Source organism: Tamandua tetradactyla, chromosome 5 (assembly GCF_023851605.1).
Source record: "Tamandua tetradactyla isolate mTamTet1 chromosome 5, mTamTet1.pri, whole genome shotgun sequence".
NCBI lineage: Eukaryota > Metazoa > Chordata > Mammalia > Pilosa > Myrmecophagidae > Tamandua > Tamandua tetradactyla.
Window position 1 is genome coordinate 24,001,998 of NC_135331.1, and position 19,658 is coordinate 24,021,655.

Genomic DNA, 19,658 nt, shown 5'->3' on the forward strand with positions numbered 1-19,658 from the left:
TGCCTATATTAAAAAGCAAGAAAGAGCAAAAATCAAGGACTAATCAGCAAACATGGGGGAACTTGAGAAAGAACAGCAAACTAACCCCAAATCAAATAGGAGGAGAGAAATGAGAAAGATTAAGCAGAGATACATGAATGGGAGAACAAAAGAACAATAGAAAGAATCAATAAAACCAAAAGTTGGTTCTTTGAGAAAATCAATAGAATTGATGGGCCACTAGCAAGATTGACAAAGGAAAAAAAGAGAGAAGATACAAATAAACAAATCAGAAATGAAAAGGCTACATAACCTCTGACCCTAAAGAAATCATGAGAGCATACAATGAACAACTATTCACCAACAAACTAGACAACTTAGATGAAATGGACAAATTCCTGGAGATGCACAAACAAGCTACGCTGACTCAGAAATAAATAGAAGATCTCAATAAACCAATCACAAGTAAAGAGAGTCAATTAGTCATCAAAAAATCTTCCTACAAATAAAAGCCCAGGGCTAGATGGCTTCACAGTGGAATTATGTCTAACATTCCAGAAAGAACTAACACAAATCCTGCTCAAACTATTCCCAAAAAATTGAGGAAAAAGAACTCTACCTAACTAATTTTCTGAAGTTAATATCATTTTAATACCAAAACTTGGTAAAGAAAAACTACAGGCCAATATCTCCAAAGAATATAGAATCAAAAATTCTGTATAAAATATTAGCAAATAGAATCCAACACCACACTAAAAGAATTATACACCATGACCAAGTGGGCTTTATACTAGGAATGCAAGAATGGTTCAACGCAAGAAAAAACAATTAATGTAACGCAGGACATTAACAAATCAAAGGGGCAAAATTACATGATCATTTTGATTGATGCTGAAAGCATTTGACAAAATTCAGCATCCTTTTCTGATAAAAACACTCCAAAAGATAGGAATTAATGGTAACTACCTCAACATGATTAAGGGAATATATGAACAACTGATAGCCAGCATTGTACTCAATAGAGAGAGACTGAGTCTTCCCCCTGAGATCAGGGACAAGACAAGGATGCTCACTGTCACCACTGTTTTTCAACATTAAGCTGGAAGTTCTAGCTAAAGCCATCAGGCAGGACAAAGAAATAAAAGGCATCCAAATTGGAAAGGAAGAAGTAAGACTCTCATTATTTGCAGATTATATGTTACTATTCTTGGAAGATCCTGAAAAATCTACAGCAAAGTTACTTGAGCTTAAACAAATTCAGCAAGGTGACAGGATATGAAACTGATGTGCAAAAATCAGTAACATTTCTATACACAAGCAATGAACTAGGTGAGACTGTTAACTAATGAGGTTGAATTCCAATGTAAGGGAATAGATAGGAGCAAAGGTGATTTTCTAGTGGGTCTAAAAGTAATATTACCAAATTGAAGATGAGCAAGATTGAAAGGAGTTGTATAGACCTACGTGTCCCACTGACTCACACTAGAAATATGAATGAGTTCTTGTAAGAATTAATTCAAAGATATGATTTTTACATAAAGAGTGTTTAAGTCCAGGGTACAGGGGGAAAACTGCTACTGCATGCTATGAGCTATGTTCAAAAGGAAACCATCAACAACACCACAGCAACAGCAGAGATAAATACAAGATGAGGGACAAGAGATAAAAGAGGTAAATAAAGGGGTGAGGGACAAGAGTTAGAACTCCTACTTGATGACGGTGTGCTTATTGGTTTTCTGTATCCTTGGAACAATGAAATTATCTAAAATTGAGAGAATATTGATGGACTGTGGACTTTGAGTCCTCTACATGATGCCTGATGAAGGCAGGTGGCTGAAGGATGCAATGATGGCAAAGTAGAATGGCAAACGATGGTGTATACTTATGAATGAAGGCTGTACTTCTACGAATAAGAACATTGTCATAAGTCATGCAATGATGAGAATGAACATGAGGGATATTTAGTGAGACAAAATAAGCCAGAAACAAACAAAAAAACCACAATGGCATGATCATCTTTAGAAAATGCCTATAAGAAAAGAGAGGACCAGATTGTAAGCGTTTAGAGCAGACACAATTAAGTCCGGAGTGGTGATTATTATTTCTGGATATTGAGAGGCTTTTTTATATATAACCTGATATTTAGGTATAAGAACCAAGCCAAGCAGGTTAGGGTTAAATTAATTCAGAACATAGGGGTAAGGAAGACAGTGTTTATATTTTAGAACCACACATATGCTTGGAGACCAATGGAAGAAAGGTTCATTTGATATGGAACTGAAATTTTCTATAGTGCATAATCTAATTCAACCTATCTATATAGCTCCTTTGAACAACTGAAACACAGAGAGCACAGAATGAGAAGGAGGTCCTTTAATCCTATTTAGATTATTGTAATGTCTGGAAACATCCTAGAGTATATTAGCCAGATAATCAAAATGTGTTGGTAAAGACCCCTGAGGCAGGGGAGAAAGACTATGGAACTGTTAAACCACAGTATTAAACCACATCAGGGAATCCCTGATACTGTGTCAAACTTTAGGGATACCCAAAACAATAGTCCATGCCCTCAATCACGAGGTTTTCTCTTGTGAAGCTTATATAGGTAGCATCGACGCTTAGACTATGTACAGGCATCCTTAAGAGTTACTTCTAGAGGACCTCTTTTGTTGTTCAGATGTGGCCTCGAATCTCTCTAAGCTCAAATCTACAAGTGAAATTGTTGCCCTCCCCCCTACCTAGGACATCCAGGGACCAAAGACTCCCTGGTGATGTGGGAGAGGATTCCCAGGGATAAATCCAGGCCTGGCACCATGGGATAAACAATTGCATCCTAACCAAATGGGGGAAAATAAGTGTAATTAATAAAGCAATAATGGCAGAGAGAGTTCAAATAGAGTCAAGAAGCTATTCTAGAGGTTGCTCTTACACAAGCTTCAGGTAGACCTTGCTACTTATCATAACCTGCCAACCCCCAACCAGGACAATTTCAGCCAATCCTAAAGAACACCTATGGCAATTTTTAACATTCCACAAGAGTTCCAGGCACTAGAGTAACTTTCCAGAAACCTACAACCTCCAGATGGGTCCCTGGTCCAGATAAGTCCTGAAGGCTAGCCCAGCCTCTCCAGAACATCACATAGTTCCATCTCCCTACCCCATATTAGTGAAAGATCCTTCCAATATCAAAAATTTAGAGTTTCCACAGCCCAAACAACCCCAATGAGATGTATGGAAAGATTAAAGGTGATGGTGGAATTATACATCGAAGATAGAACTTAACAAATGAATATGAATGTTGAATTATTAAATTGATTATCTCTTTTAGTCTCGAGTATTTTTAGAGTAGCTAGAAGTAAAAACCTAAAATTCTGAAATTGTAACCCATGTCAAAGTCTAAAATATGTTCTACAACTAATTGTGGTGCTGGGCTTGGAAATTAATAGCTTTTTTTTTTTTTTTTTTTACATGGGCAAGCACTGGGAATCAAACCTGGGTCCTCTGGCATGGCAGGCAAGCATTCTTGCCTGCTGAGCCACCGTGGCCCGCCCTTAGTAGCTTTTTTGTATGTGTCATTGTTCACAAAAAGAGAAGGGAAAAAAAGTCAATTCTGTTGATAAGAAAGCTAGCCGCCTATATTCTGGAACAACTAGAAGGAAAAATATGAGAGGATCTTATGGGAGCACATGACAAACTCTGGGATCTATCCTGTAGCCACTTTTTGAATAGTGCTTTGAAAATGAATGCTTTTTTATTTCTTTGCTTTGAATATATGTTATACTACACAATAAAAAAATAAAAAAGATATAAATATATATATTTATATTAAACCATATGTGTGTAAAAAAAGCAGTGCATAAGATACGCATACAAGAATATAAATCATGTAATGACAACTTTGAGCAAAAGTAAAATATAGTATGGACCCTAATACACAGTGAGATTTAGAGAAAGGGCAAACACCAATATCCAATTCCGAAGTACGTATGTTTAAAAATTGGTACATCTGCAAGGACATAACACATTTGAGAAGGCCTCACTGGATGGAGAAGAATGGAATTGATGATCAGGGAAAGAAAATGAAAAGGCAACCATTGTCAGACATCCTCTGAATAATATTAATTTTTTTTAAAAAGAAAATTACAATAGAAATAAAATATTTTAAACCAAATATTAATGAAAGTGCTATTCCTCAAAATTTTCTTTGTTTTACTACTGAAAACTTTTAAAAATGAGAATAAACATAGGATATATATAATATATATGTAATATTCACAAATGCACAAAATTATTTTAATAATAGTTACTAGAATGATTTCAAAGACACAAAAAGCAGTGATAAACACATAATGTAAATTTAGCAATTCAAAGCATTCAGACATACACATCATATGTTAGTAAAATAATTAAAACATCATCAAAACCACTGTGATTCATTTGGTGCATCCTCAGATCAATTTCCAAACATTTCTTTCCTATTTGAGAAGATTACCATCTCGGAGCAGGCATGTATTATTTTGTCTACCGTACAGACTATGTACAAAATGTGTATATTCTTATCATATTGTATATATCGTTCTAAAATTTGCTTTCCTGCCTCAATATTATCTTTGTTACTGACTCATGCTGACAAACTATGTCTGGTTCTTTATTATAAATATGTTATAATATTGTGTTAGTACTAATTAATCATAGTTCATTTGTATTCCATCCAGTTAAACAACGTTAAATTCAAAAAATTCTTCTACTGAAATGTTGTTGTAATGGATACACTTATTCTTATCTCTTTGTTTACAAATGTCAGAATTTCTCTAGGATAGATACTTTGAGTGGAAATTACTAAATTTTAGCATGTGCATATTTTCAATTTTTCTAAATCCTGCTTAAGCGGTTGGGCAAAGAGTCAAGACACACTATTCCTACAATAGAGACTGAAATAAAGCTTCTCCTCATAAACTTAAACTGTGCTATAATTAAAGATCAAACTTGGACATGAGTGTATGTAACTTTACTGTTTAAGGATATTGTTTAAGGGATTTTGTTGGAATAACAGAATAACAATCAGTGATATTTAATCATATTATGCCAAAACATTAGTAATAATAATAGTACCTTAAAATTACACTCAACTTATACCTCTGGTCTATACCAGAGATAACCTCCATTTCAAACAATTATTATTAAAATATATGAGTCTACAAAATAAATAAATAAATAAATAATATATATATGAGCTTGAATTCTCTTCCTCTCAAAGTTAGTATCTTGTTTTCAATCTGACAACAAAATACCAGGTGATTGGATGGACTATAAAATTTGAGGTTGGCACTTCTGTTCAGAGAAAAACTTTAGTTATGTGCTCTCTTACCACTGCAAAATTTCCCCATCACTTTCCTCAGAGCTCCCACCACTTCCTTGTTCCTCAGACTGTAGATGATGGGGTTGAGCATGGGAGTCACCATGGTGCCAAACACAGCTACAATCTGGTCCTGCTCAGGTGTGTGGGAAGATCTTGGTGTCATGTAGATGAAGATGGCCTGACCAAAGTAGAGACTCACCACAGACAGGTGGGAGGAGCAGGTGGTGAGAGCTTTGTTCCTCCCCTTGCGGGAGTTCATCCTGAGGACAGCCAGGAAGATGAGGGTGTAGGAGGTAAGGATAAGAACAAAGGGGACCAGGAGAAACATAATAGTTGTCACAAATATCACCATCTCATAGGTTGATGTATCTGCACAAAACAGTCTCATCATGGCAGGCACCTCGCAAAAGTAATGGTTAATCTCCCTAGAGCCACAGACAGGGAACTGCATTGGGTAGATGGTATGGACAAGAGCTGTAAGAGCTCCCAGAGCCCAGGTCGCAGTGGCCATCTGGAGACAGACCTTGGGGTTCATGAGGACCATGTACCTCAGGGGGTTACAGACAGCCACATAGCGGTCATAGGCCATGAGAGTCAGGAGGATGCATTCAGCAAATCCAAGTGTAAGAAAGAAAAATAGCTGAGTTGCACATGCCAAATAAGAGAGGTTCTTCCTTCCTGTGAAGTAGTTGGTAACTGTCTTGGGGACTGTGCTGGAGATGTAAGCCAGGTCAATGAGGGAGAGCTGACTGAGCAGGAGGTACATCGGTGTGTGGAGGTGAGAGTCCAGCCAGATGAGGAGTAGCAGGACAGAGTTTCCAGTGAAGGCGATGGTGTAGATGAGAAGGACAATGAGGATGAGGAGGTGGGGATGCCTGAATCTCGGGAAAAGCCCCAGGAGGACAAAGTCAGTTGAGGTCTGATTTTGGAGGTCCATAATTTCATTCGATGCTCTATTTGAACTGAAAATCCACAGAGGTGAAATAACATTATAGGGGATAATTGTATCTCATGCCAGATAACCTCACCCCTTGAACTTTTTATTACCAGAAATTTAAAATATAAATTCTTTCAAAAGAGTAGTTTGAAAAATGTTCTTTTGAGTCAAATTATAACGCTTTGAGCTATTCTGATTTGGTCAAGTATACTAAATCCTTTAAAGATGATATCACATGACCTTCTTCTCCTCACATGGATTTTTGTACAAAATTACTGTTTGCTTTACCTTCTGGTTATTGGCAAACATAATGCTGCATATACCATCTCTAGAGAAAATGCCTAACTTTTCCTCCTTGACTAGAATCTCCTGAGAATCTCTTGAGGCACTCCCCAGATACACTCCAGAGGCTTTCAGAATCATTCAAAAGAGAGAGTATGTATTTTCATTATACTGGAATCCATAATTCACATGCTAGTTCAATTCTCTCCTATTTTCACTTCTGCTACTCTAGGTTAACTTTTCTTGAACAAATCCAATAACCTCTTGACATATATCTCTTTTCTAACAAAGTCCTGGATTATTCTTTGTTTTCACAGAGTGAAAACAAAAGTTGATTCAATGATTTTAGAATTCTGCACAGTCCCCTCCAAACATTTAAATGGGTATGTGTGAAGGAAGCCATATCATCTTCTCTCTAAGTTATGAGGTCATGGCTCCATAAATGTCGGTCCTCAAACACATGGAGGTGATTGATTTTAGATAAGCTGATATACTTTTCTACAGAGATTAGAAATAAAATATTTGCCTACATTGTGTATAGCAAAATAAATTCTTTTGCTCATCTAGGTATTATTGTACTGTCCATTTTTGAGTTTTTGTATCAACTCCTGTTGCACAGTCTGTATCCCTTCAGCTCCTATTACCCATTATCTTACCCTGTTTCTAACTCCTGCTGGACTCTGTTACCAATGACATATTCCAAGTTTATTCTCAAATGTCCGTTCACATCAGTGGGACCATACAGTATTTGTCCTTTAGTTTTTGGCTAGACTCACTCAGCATAACGTTCTCTAGGTCCATCCATGTTATTACATGCTTCATAAGTTTATCCTGTCTTAAAGCTGCATAATATTCCATCGTATGTATATACCACAGTTTGTTTAGCCACTCTTCTGTTGATGGACATTTTGGCTGTTTCCATCTCTTTGCAATTGTAAATAATGCTGCTATAAACATTGGTGTGCAAATGTCCGTTTGTGTCTTTGCCCTTAAGTCCTTTGAGTAGATTCCCAGCAATGGTATTGCTGGGTCATATGGCAATTCTATATTCAGCTTTTTGAGGAACCGCCAAACTGCCTTCCACAGTGGTTGCACCATTTGACATTCCCACCAACAGTGGATAAGTGTGCCTCTTTCTCCGCATCCTCTCCAGCACTTGTCATTTTCTGTTTTGTTGATAATGGCCATGCTGGTGGGTGTGAGATGATATCTCACTGTGGTTTTGATTTGCATTTCTCTAATGGCCAGGGACATTGAGCATCTCTTCATGTGCCTTTTGGCCATTTGTATTTCCTCCTCTGGTAGGTGTCTGTTCAAGTCTTTTTCCCATTTTGTAATTGGGTTGGCTGTCTTTTTGTTGTTGAGTTGAACAATCTCTTTATAAATTCTGGATACTAGACCTTTATCTGATATGTCATTTCCAAATATTAACTCCCATTGTGTAGGCTGTCTTTCTACTTTCTTGATGAAGTTCTTTGATGCACAAAAGTGCTTAATTTTGAGGAGCTCCCATTTATTTATTTCCTTCTTCAGTGCTCTTGCTTTAGGTTTAAGGTCCATAAAACCGCCTCCAATTGTAAGTTTCATAAGATATCTCCCTACATTTTCCTCTAACTGTTTTATGGTCTTAGACCTAATGTTTAGATCTTTGATCCATTTTGAATTAACTTTTGTATAGGGTGTGAGATATGGGTCTTCTATCATTCTTTTGCATATGGATATCCAGTTCTCTAGGCACCATTTCTTGAAGAGACTGTTCTGTCCCAGGTGACTTGGCTTGACTGCCTTATCAAAGATCAAATGTCCATAGCTGAGAGGGTCTATATCGGAGCACTCTATTCGATTCCATTGGTCAATGTATCTATCTTTATGCCAATACCATGCTGTTTTGACCACTGTGGCTTCATAATATGCCTTAAAGTACGGCAGCGCGAGACCTCCAACTTCGTTTTTTTTCCTCAAGATGTTTTTAGCAATTCGGGGCACCCTGCCCTTCCAGATACATTTGCTTATTGGTTTTTCTATTTCTGAAAAAAAAGTTGTTGGGGTTTTGATTGGTATTGCATTGAATCTGTAGATCAATTTAGGTAGGATTGACATCTTAACTATATTTAGTCTTCCAATCCATGAACACGGTATGCCCTTCTATCTATTTAGGTCTTCTGTGAATTCTTTTTATCAGTTTTTGTACTTTTATTTATATAGGTTTTTTGTCTCTTTAGTTAAATTTATTCCTAGGTATTTTATTCTTTTAGTTGCAATTGTAAATGGGATTCGTTTCTTGATTTCCCCCTCAGCTTGTTCATTACTAGTGTATAGAAATGCTACAGATTTTTGAATGTTGATCTTGTAACCTGCTACTTTGCTGTACTCATTTATTAGCTCTAGTAGTTTTGTTGTTGATTTTTCCGGGTTTTTGACGTATAGTATCATATCGTCTGCAAACAGTGATAGTTTTACTTCTTCCTTTCCAATTTTGATGCCTTGTATTTCTTTTTCTTGTCTAATTGCTCTGGCTAGAACCTCCAACACAATGTTGAATAATAGTGGTGATAGTGAACATCCTTGTCTTGTTCCTGATCTTAGGGGGAAAGTTTTCAATTTTTCCCCATTGAGGATGATATTAGCTGTGGGTTTTTCATATATTCCCTCTATCATTTTAAGGAAGTTCCCTCGTATTCCTATCTTTTGAAGTGTTTTCAACAGGAAAGGATGTTGAATTTTGTCAAATGCCTTCTCTGCATCAATTGAGATGATCATGTGATTTTTCTGCTTTGATTTGTTGATATGGTGTATTACATTAACTGATTTTCTTATGTTGAACCATCCTTGCATACCTGGGATGAATCCTACTTGGTCATGATGTATAATTCTTTTAATGTGTTGTTGGATATGATTTGCTAGAATTTTATTGAGGATTTTTGTATCTATATTCATTAGAGAGATTGGTCTGTAGTTTTCTTTTTTTGTAATATCTTTGCCTGGTTTTGGTATGAGGGTGATGTTGGCTTCATAGAATGAATTAGGTAGTTTTCTCTCCACTTCAATTTTTTTGAAGAGTTTGAGGAGAGTTGGTACTAATTCTTTCTGGAATGTTTGATAGAATTCACATGTGAAGCCATCTGGTCCCTGACTTTTCTTTTTAGGAAGCTTTTGAATGACTAATTCAATTTCTTTACTTGTGATTGGTTTGTTGAGGTCATCTATTTCTTCTTGAGTCAAAGTTGGTTGTTCATGTCTTTCCAGGAACCCGTCCATTAATCTAAATTGTTCTATTTATTAGCATAAAGTTGTTCATAGTATCCTGTTATTACCTCTTTTATTTCTGTGATGTTAGTGGTTATGTCTCCTCTTCCATTTCTGATCTTATTTATTTGCATCTTCTCTCTTCTTCTTTTTGTCAATCTTGCTAAGGGCCCATCAATCTTATTGATTTTCTCATAGAACCAACTTCTGGTCTTATTGATTTTCTCTATTGCTTTCATGTTTTCAATTTCATTTATTTCTGCTCTAATCTTTGTTATTTCTTTCCTTTTGCTTGCTTTGGGATTTGTTTGCTGTTCTTTCTCCAGTTCTTCCAAGTGGACAGGTAATTCCTGCATTTTTGCCTTTTCTTCTTTTCTGATAAAGGCATTTAGGGCAATAAATTTCCCTGTTAGCACTGCCTTTGCTGTGTCCCATAAGTTTTGATATGTTGTGTTTTCATTTTCATTCGCCTTGAGGTATTTACTAATTTCTCTTTTAATTTCTTCCTTGACCCACTTGTTGTTTAAGTGTGTGTTGTTGAGCCTCCATGTATTTGTGAATTTTCTGGCACTCTGCCTATTATTGATTTCCAACTTCATTCCTTTCTGATCCGAGAAAGTGTTATGTATGATTTCAATCTTTTTAAATTTGTTAAGACTTGCTTTGTGACCCAGCATATGGTCTATCTTTGAGAATGATCCATGAGCACTTGAGAAAAAGGTGTATCCTGCTGTTGTGGGATGTAATGTCCTATAAATGTCTGTTAAGTCTAGCTCATTTATAGTAATATTCAGATTCTCTATTTCTTTATTGATCCTCTGTCTAGATGTTCTGTCCATTGATGAGAGTGGTGAATTGAAGTCTCCAACTATTATGGTATATGTGTCTATATCCCTTTTCAGTGTTTGCAGTGTATTCCTCATGTATTTTGGGGCATTCTGGTTCGGTGCATAAATATTTATGATTGTTATGTCTTCTTGTTTAATTGTTCCTTTTATTAGTATATAGTGTCCTTCTTTGTCCCTTTTAAGTGTTTTACATTTGAAGTCTAATTTGTTGGATATTAGTATAGCCACTCCTGCTCTTTTCTGGTTGTTATTTGCATGAAATATCTTTTCCCAACCTTTCACTTTCAACCAATATTTATCTTTGGGTCCAAGATGTGTTTCCTGTAGACAGCATATAGAAGGATCCTGTTTTTTAATCCATTCTGCCAGTCTATGTCTTTTGATTGGGGAATTCAGTCCATTAACATTTGGAGTTATTACTGTTTGGATAATATTTTCCTCTACCATTTTGCCTTTTGTATTATATATATCATATCTGACTTTCCTTCTTTCTACACTCTTCTCCATACCTCTCTCTTCTGTCTTTTCATATCTGACTCTAGTGCTCCCTTTAGTATTTCTTGCAGAGCTGGTCTCTTGGTCACAAATTCTCTCAGTGACTTTTTGTCTGAGAATGTTTTAATTTCTCCTTCATTTTTGAAGGACAATTTTGCTGGATATAGGAGTCTTCGTTGGCAGTTTTTCTCTTTTAGTAACTTAAATATATCATCCCACTGTCTTCTAGCTTCCATGGTTTCTGCTGAGAAATCTACACATAGTCTTATTGGGTTTCCCTTATATGTGATGGATTGCTTCTCTCTTGCTGCTTTCAAGATTCTCTCTTTCTCTTTGACCTCTGACATTCTAACTAGCAAGTGTCTTGGGGAATGCCTATTTGGGTCTAAACTCTTTGGGGTGCACTGCACTTCTTGGATCTGTAATTTTAGGTCTTTCATAAGAGTTGGGAAATTTTCAGTGATAATTTCTTCCATTAGTTTTTCTCCTCCTTTTCCCTTCTCTTCTCCTTCTGGGACACCCACAACACATATATTTGTGTGGTTCATATTGTCCTTGAGTTCCCTGATACCCTGTTCGAATTTTTCCATTCTTTTCCGGATAGTTTCTGTTTCTTTTTGGAATTCAGATGTTCCATCCTCCAAATCACTAATTCTATCTTCTGTCTCTTTAAAACTATCATTGTAGGTATCCATTGTTTTTTCCGTCTTTTCTACTTTATCCTTCACTTCCATAAGCTCTGTGATTTGTTTTTTCAGTTTTTCTATCTCTTATTTTTGTTCAGCCCATGTCTTCTTCATATCCTCCCTCAATTTATCGATTTCATTTTTGAAGAGGTTTTCCATTTCTGTTCGTTTATTCAGCATTAGTTGTTTCAGCTCCTGTATCTCATTTGAACTATTGGTTTGTTCCTTTGACTGGGCCATATTTTCAATTTTCTGAGCGTGATCCGTTATCTTCTGCTGGCGTCTGGTCATTTAGTCAGATTTCCCTGGGTGTTGGACCCCACAGGTTGAAAGATTTTTCTGTGAAATCTCTGGATTCTGTTTTTCTTATCCTGCCCAGTAGGTGGCACTCGTGGCACACGTTTGTCTGTGGGTTCCACCAGTAAAAGTTGCTGTGGGTTCTTTAACTTTGGAAATTTCTCGCCGTGGGGGAGGTTCGGCAGCAGAAGCGGCTTGGAAGAGTGCCAGCCGGCCCGGGGGTCTGAATGCGGGGTGGGTCGCCGGCCACCGCAGCCCGAGGGGACCGCCTGCCCGATTCTGCCAGCTGGCCTGGGAAGGAGGAAGGGAGGGACTCCGGCCATTTACCGTCCTGCCCATGAAAGCCTGCGCCCCTCGGCGATCTCACCCGAGCTGGTTCTCCCAGACAGTCAGCCGTTCCAGGATGGGGTACGCCATCCCTTTGATCTCCGTCGTGGCTCCGGGAGCTGCTCTGTATCGTCTCCACTCCCCCAGTAGCTGTTCTGGAGGAGGAAAGGTGAGGGTGACAAGGCTGCTGAGGCCCATGGCGGAGGAGCCGGTGAAGGCGGAAGAGGGCACGGTGGTGGTTGGAGAGCCGCTGGAGCAGGAGGAGTAAGGGAAGGATAAGATGGCGGATGGAGCGCCGCCAGAGCAGAAGGGGGAAGAGGGAGAGGAGGGCGGGCTGTCTGGTGGGGTGTGAGCGACGCCTGTATCATTGACCTTTTGTAATGTATCTGATCCCTTTCTCACTTCTGTTTCTCTATATTTTTGAAATATCTTCTTTTCATTACTATCGGTCTTATATTCTGCAACTCACTTCCATACCCTACATATATGAAAATAAATCAACTTTGACACAACAGCATTCAGGTTCTTTGCAGTCATATGCTTCTGTTTCTGTGTTTTATGTTGTTTTTGTCCCATTACCACTGTATTTATTTCATGCCCATATCAGAAAATATACCCTTTTCTTGATCAGTTGTACTCTGACTCTTAAATGAATTAAAGGGAAGAGTTGTACACTGAATATACCATACTATTGGGTTTTTGCATTTACCCTTTCATTTACCTTTACTGACAGTCTTCACTTCTTCCCCCTACTCCTGGATATTCCCCCCTGTCTTTTCCTTCAACCTGAACAACTCACTTTAATAATGCTTGTAGGGAATGTGTTCTTTTTAACTAACTCAGTTTCTGTTCATCTGTGAAAATTTTAAGCTCTTTTTCATTTATGAAGGTCACCTTCACTGGGTAAAGAATATTTGTATTGCAGTTTTTCTTGTTCAATATCTTAAATATATCATACTACTGCTTATTCTTCTCCATGGCTTCTGTTGATAAATTGGCCCTTGGTCTTATTGAAGATCCCCTTTATGTGGAGAATTGCTCCTTTCTTGATGTTTGCAGAATTATATCTTTTTAAATATAATTTTATTGCTATATCTTCACACACCGTGCAATCCATCCAAAGTATACAATCATTGGTTTACAATCTCATCACATAGTTATGTATTCATCACCATGATCCTTTTAAAAATGTTTGCATTTCTTCTGGAAAAAAAAATACAAAGGAAGAACTCCTTGCATCCCTTAACTCTTACCCCTCCCTGTTATTGACCACCAGTTTTGCAATCTCCCCAACTTAAAGTCTCACAATAAAAAATAAACCTAGTTGTTTAAATGGCAACCTGTTCATGCCAGAAAAGAGCATTGACCTTCTGGGGTAGAGAAATGTTATTGGAGAGACTGGTAACACTAGGTCTCAGGGCTTATCTGGTCTAGGCTCATTCTGGAAGGCTTACTTTCTGAGAAAATAAAAATGCTAAGGCAAACTTTTATGGAGACATATAGCCCAGGGCATTCCCTGGGGTTTTCAGGAATACTGTTGGATGGGGCGTGGTATATTGCGGTAGTCTGAAATATCTGGTTAACACTTACACAAGAGTAACCTCTGGAATGACCTCTCAACTCTATTTGAAATCAGTTAGTTACTGAAACTTTATTTCTCCAGTTGTTTTGCCTCCTTTTGTCATTCTTAATTCCATAATGCCAGGGCAAGGCTCATCCCTGGGAGTAATGTCCCACAATGTCAGGGAGACCTACATCCCTGATGTTTATGTTCCATGTAGTGGGGACGATAGTGGGTTTATTTGCAGAATTAGTTAAAAAACAGAGGCCACCTCTGAGCAACAAAATGGGCTTTCTTAGATGCCTTCTAGGCATAATTACATACAGGCCTGGCTATACCATTGCAGAAATAAGTTTCATAAGGGCAAGCCTCAAGATTGAGGCTCGGCTTATTAAATTGGAAGTGCCTAATACCAGAATGAATATCAAGATGTACTCCAGGTGGAAGAGTAGAAAAGATCCCCATTTTCCCCAGATTATCAAGTGTACTTCACAAATAGGTTTTTATTTTTTGCCCAACATACTCTTGAATGTATCCAGGTATTACCTTACCCTGATTATAATAAAAAGTTCTCATTACCTTTTCTATATTCCATGTATCTAGATAGCTTTAATAAACTGACTAGATAGATTATATTAGATCATTTTCTTCAGAAAATTTTAATTTTAGACCAGATAAACATCTCTTCCTTTGGTCTCCCAAAGAAGTTGCAATTTTAAAATATGGACAACATCATCATTTATACCCTGTATTATGAGTTACCTTAGTCCTAACAGGGCCCATTTCATTCATATCTCTAATTGGAGTCATCTCTTTTTCAGCTTCTTTAACAGTTGTATGGAGGAATGCTGACTTTCAGAGCCTCAGAACTCTAATTCTGAATCTCAGGTGTCCCACAGATTCCTGATGCTGCATGGAATGACTAGCTTATAAATAAGGAGCACAGCACCTCATAATTTAGATAAAACAGTTAAAACCTGGGAATAGATGTGATTACTGTAAGCACTTATAATCAAGGGACTTTTACAATGAGACTGACTTGAATACTCTGTACTCCTTAAGCATCAATCACCCAATTTCTGCCCATTTTCTGTCCCCCTAATAATTTATGCACTTGAATTCAATTATCAGAGTTTGTTCATTATAGTTAGTTTATATTAGTGAGACCATACATTATTTGTCTATTTTTTTCGGGCTTATTTCACTCAACATTAGGTCCTCAAGGTTCATTCTCCTAGTTGCATGCCATATGACTTCATTCATTCATGCAGCCTCATTATTCCATTGTATGTACACACCACATTTCACCAGTGAATGCTTAGGCCACCCACAGCCATCACAAGTCATGGAAAATGCCACCATAAATACCATTGTGCCAAAGCCTGTTCAAGACACTGCTTTCAGTTCTCCCAAGTCCTTGTCTAATAATAGGATTGCATGATCATGTGGCAACCCTATCTTTAGCCTCATACTGAACCACCACACTGCATCAAAAGGGACTGTAACATTAAATTCCCTAGAGTATAATCACATAATTATCCCTAAATTAGAATCACATATATCTTAATTCACCACAATGTATATAAGAACATTTCTGTTTCTTCCACAAAGAGAGAAGAAGAGAAAAGAAAAAGAAGAGAAAGAAATAACAACAACCAGAATCCTATACCCCTCTCTTATATTCCTTTCATTATTGATATTTAGCTTTCATATACTGTCTTTGCTACAGTTAGTAAAGAATATTACAATATTAGTGTTAAGCATAAGCCCTAATTTGCATTAACTGTATTTTTCCATAGACTATCACATTTTTAACACCTTGCAATGGTGACCTTCAGTTGTTCTCCTTCAGGTAAAAACATTGTACATTTAATCATCATCATTGTCCACTCTAGGTTGCCATATGTTATACAGTCCTAGTTTTTGTACTATATCCTTCTTTCTGGTGTGATATATACCCCTATACTTCTTCTTTGAAACACACTCACATTAATCTTTATTCATTATACTTACAATATTGTGCAACCACCACATAGTATTATGCTATCCATTTCTGAATCTTTACAGTCCACACTCTTGGACATACTGCAGCCCTTCAGTATCAGGTGGCCCTGCTCTACACCCTTTCTACCTCCTGATAACCCCTGTCTGCAACTTTAACTCTTAGCATTTGTTCATTATTGTTGGTTCATATTAATAAGACCATAGAGTACTTGTTTTGTTTCAGGCATATTTTGCCCAACATAATCTTCTCAAGGTTCATCCATATTTTTGCATACTTCATGATGTTATTGTGTCTTACTGCAAGTCATGATCCACATATTTATAAACCACAGTTTGTTTATCAACTCACCTACTGATGGACATTTGGGTTGCTTCCACCTCTTGGCAATTGTGAAAAATGCTGCTAAAATTATTGGTGGGAAAATGTCCATTAGTGTCCTTGTTTTCACTTCCTCTAAATATATACCTAGAGGTGGGATTGGTGGGTCATATGACAATTCTCTATTTAGCTTCCTGAGTAACCACTGAACTGCCTTCCAGAGTGATTGAACCATTCTACATTCCTACCAACAGTGAATGAATGAGTCTATTTCTCCATATCCTTTCTAACATATATAATTTTCTGTTTTTGCAAATATCCATTCTAGTAGCTGTGAGGTGACATTTCTTTGAGGTTTTATTTTGTGTTATTATCCTAATCATGAGTTTTTGAACATCTCTTCATATGTTTTTGTGCCACTTGCATTTCCTCTAATTGGGTCATTTTTCTTTATATTGTTGAGTTCAAGGATCTTTCTAGATTTCCTGGGTACTAAACTCTTATCTAATTCCATTGGTTACAATTGAAAATGGAATTTTTTTCTGGATTTCTTCCTCAAATTCCTCATTGCTGATACATGAGAACAGTACTGAGTTTTGCATCCTGCAATTTTGCTGAACTCATTTATTAGCTTTTGTAGATTCACTATATATTATTCAGGATTTTCTACATATAGGATCATGTCATCTGCAAATAGTGAAAGTTTTGCTTCTTCCTTTCCTATATGGATGTTTTTGTTTCCTTTTCTTGCCTAATTGCTCTAGCTAGAGCATCCAGCACCATGTTGAATTACAATGGTGATAGTGAGCATCCCTGTCTTGTTTCTCATCTTAAATGGAAAGCTTTCAGTCTTTCACCATTGAGTATGCTGTTAGCTGTGAGTTATGACTTATCCCTTTATCATTCTGAGGAAGTTTCCTTCTGCTCCTATACCTTGAAGTTTTTCTTAAGAACAGATGTTGAATTCTGTCAAATGCCTTTTGTGCATCAATATAGATGATCATGTGGTTATCCTTCTTTAATTAATTGATGTAATGTATTTGATTAATTGATCTTCTAGTGTTGAACCACCCTTGCATATATGGAACAAAATCCACTTGGTCATCTTGTATAATTATTTTCATGTCCTATTGAATTTGATTTGAAATTATTTTGTTCAGGATTTTCACATCTATATTCATTAAAGAGATTGGAATGAATTTTTCCTTTCTTATAGTATCTTTTCCTGGCTTTGGTTTTAGGGTGATTTGACTTCATAGAATGAGTTATGTAGCTTTCTTTCCTCTTCAATTTTCTTGAAGAGTATAAATGCAACTGGTACTAAGTCTTGAATATTTGGTAGAACTCAAATATGATGCTATCTGATCCTGGGCTTTTCTTTTTTGGAAAGTTTTTTGATGACTGATTCAATCACTATATTTGTTTGTTGAGGTCTATTTCAAAACCTCAATGAGTTAGTTGAGGTCTTCTATTTCTTCTCAAGTTGTTTTTGGTTGTTCATGATTTTCTAGGAATTCATCCATTTCATCTAATTTGTCTATGTTTTTAGCACATAGTTGCTCATAGTTTCTTCTCACTATCTCTGGTTTTTCCAATGTCAGTAGCTATGTGCCTCTCCCATTTATGATTTTATTTATTTTCATCCTCTTGCTTTTTGTTCTTTATCAGCCTGGTAAAAGCCCATCAATTTTGTTGGTTTTTTCAAGGAACCAGTCTTGTTTTGTTGATTCCATCTATTGTTTTTATGTTCTCCACTCCATCTATTTCTCTTTTAATCTTTGTTATATTAAAAGATTAATATAGTTAATTAGTTAGCTGTTCTTTTATAGCTTCTCCAGATGGGAAGTTAGTTCCTTGATTTTTGTTTTCTCTTCTTTTATAAAATAGGCATAGGGCAATAAATTTCCCTTTTCTGCATCCCAGAAGTTTTGATATGTTGTGTTCTTATTTTTATTTGCCTACAGATATTTACTGATTTATCCTGTAATTTATTTTTGTCCTATGATTGTTTAAGGACACATATTTGTGAATTTTCCCCGCTTCTGTCCATTATTTATTTTCAACATCATTCCATTATGAAATGAGTATGTGCTTTGTATAATTCTGTATTTTTAAAATTTAGGGAGACCTGCTTTATGTCCCAACATGTGGTCTATCCTGGACACTAATCTATGAAGACTTAAGAAATATGTATCATCTACTGTTATTGGGTGCAGTGTTCTGTAAATGTCTTTTTAGTCTAAAACATTATCATATTATTCAATGTCTGTTTGCTTATTGATCTTTTGTCTAGATCTTCTGTCCAATGATGAGAGTGGTGTATTGTAGAGCTGTCTATTTCTCTTTCAGTGTTGTCAGTGTTTCTGTCATGTATTTTGGGGCACTCTGTATCAGTGCATAGATATTTATACTTTAAGTCTTCTTGATGAATTGCCCATTTTATTAATGCATGATGTCCTTATTTTTCTCTTTTAATTGATTTACATTTGAAGTCTAACTTGTCTAACTTGTCTAGTATAAATAACTGCCCCAATATTTTCTGGTTGTTCTTTGTATGAAATATCTTTCTCCAAACATTCACTTTCACTTGGTTTTTAAATGAGTCTCTTGGAGACAGCCTATAGGTGGATCCTGGTTTTTGTTTAACACTTTCTGTCAATTTATGTCTTATATTTTGGGGAGTTTGATCCATTAACATTTGATGTTGTTACTGTAAAAGGAGTATTTTTCACTCATTGTTTCATTGGAATTTTATCTATCATATCATATGTTTTCTATCTCTCATTTTACTCAATATTCTACACTTACTGCTTATCTTCACTTCTACATTCTCTTCTAAATCTCTCTCTCTCCAATTCTTTATCCCTTACTGATCAGGGCCTTGAAAGGTCTTCTCCTGTTCCCTTGTTCTCCAAATAATGGAGCTGTGTCTCACTGCTGTGAAATAATTTATATTCTGTGTCCCTGGTGGAAAAACCCTAGCTGCTATTTCTGTTCCCACCCTACACTATTTAAACAAAACTAACCATACATAAATGGTGTGCTTGCCATTCCCAAGGAACTGAAGGAAACCTTTTATTTCTCACAGCCAATGATTATCAGCCTTATTCTACATTTGAGATCCAATGGTCTTGAGAAGCTTACACAAGCTTATGCTGCTATTAACAAGGCCAATATGTTTAAAACCCAAGCAAGTAGATTTAGAAGTCCCTGCTCCTAACCATAACCTCTGGTAGGACCCGTGGCCTTTCCTACATCATTTGGAATTTTGCATGAGATTCATTAAATTCTTACTCCATGCCAACATATAATATAACA

The 19,658-nt window shown here is 36.6% G+C and overlaps 1 protein-coding gene across 1 annotated transcript; it reads right to left on the reverse strand.

Annotated features, from left to right (window-relative positions):
• Positions 1 to 5,327: 5,327 nt before the first annotated feature.
• Positions 5,328 to 6,275, reverse strand: LOC143682982 (olfactory receptor 2L3-like). The gene has a single exon (XM_077159324.1). The coding sequence runs from the start codon at positions 6,273 to 6,275 to the stop codon at positions 5,328 to 5,330; it is 948 nt and encodes a 315-aa protein (XP_077015439.1).
• Between the last annotated feature and the right edge of the window lie 13,383 nt (positions 6,276 to 19,658).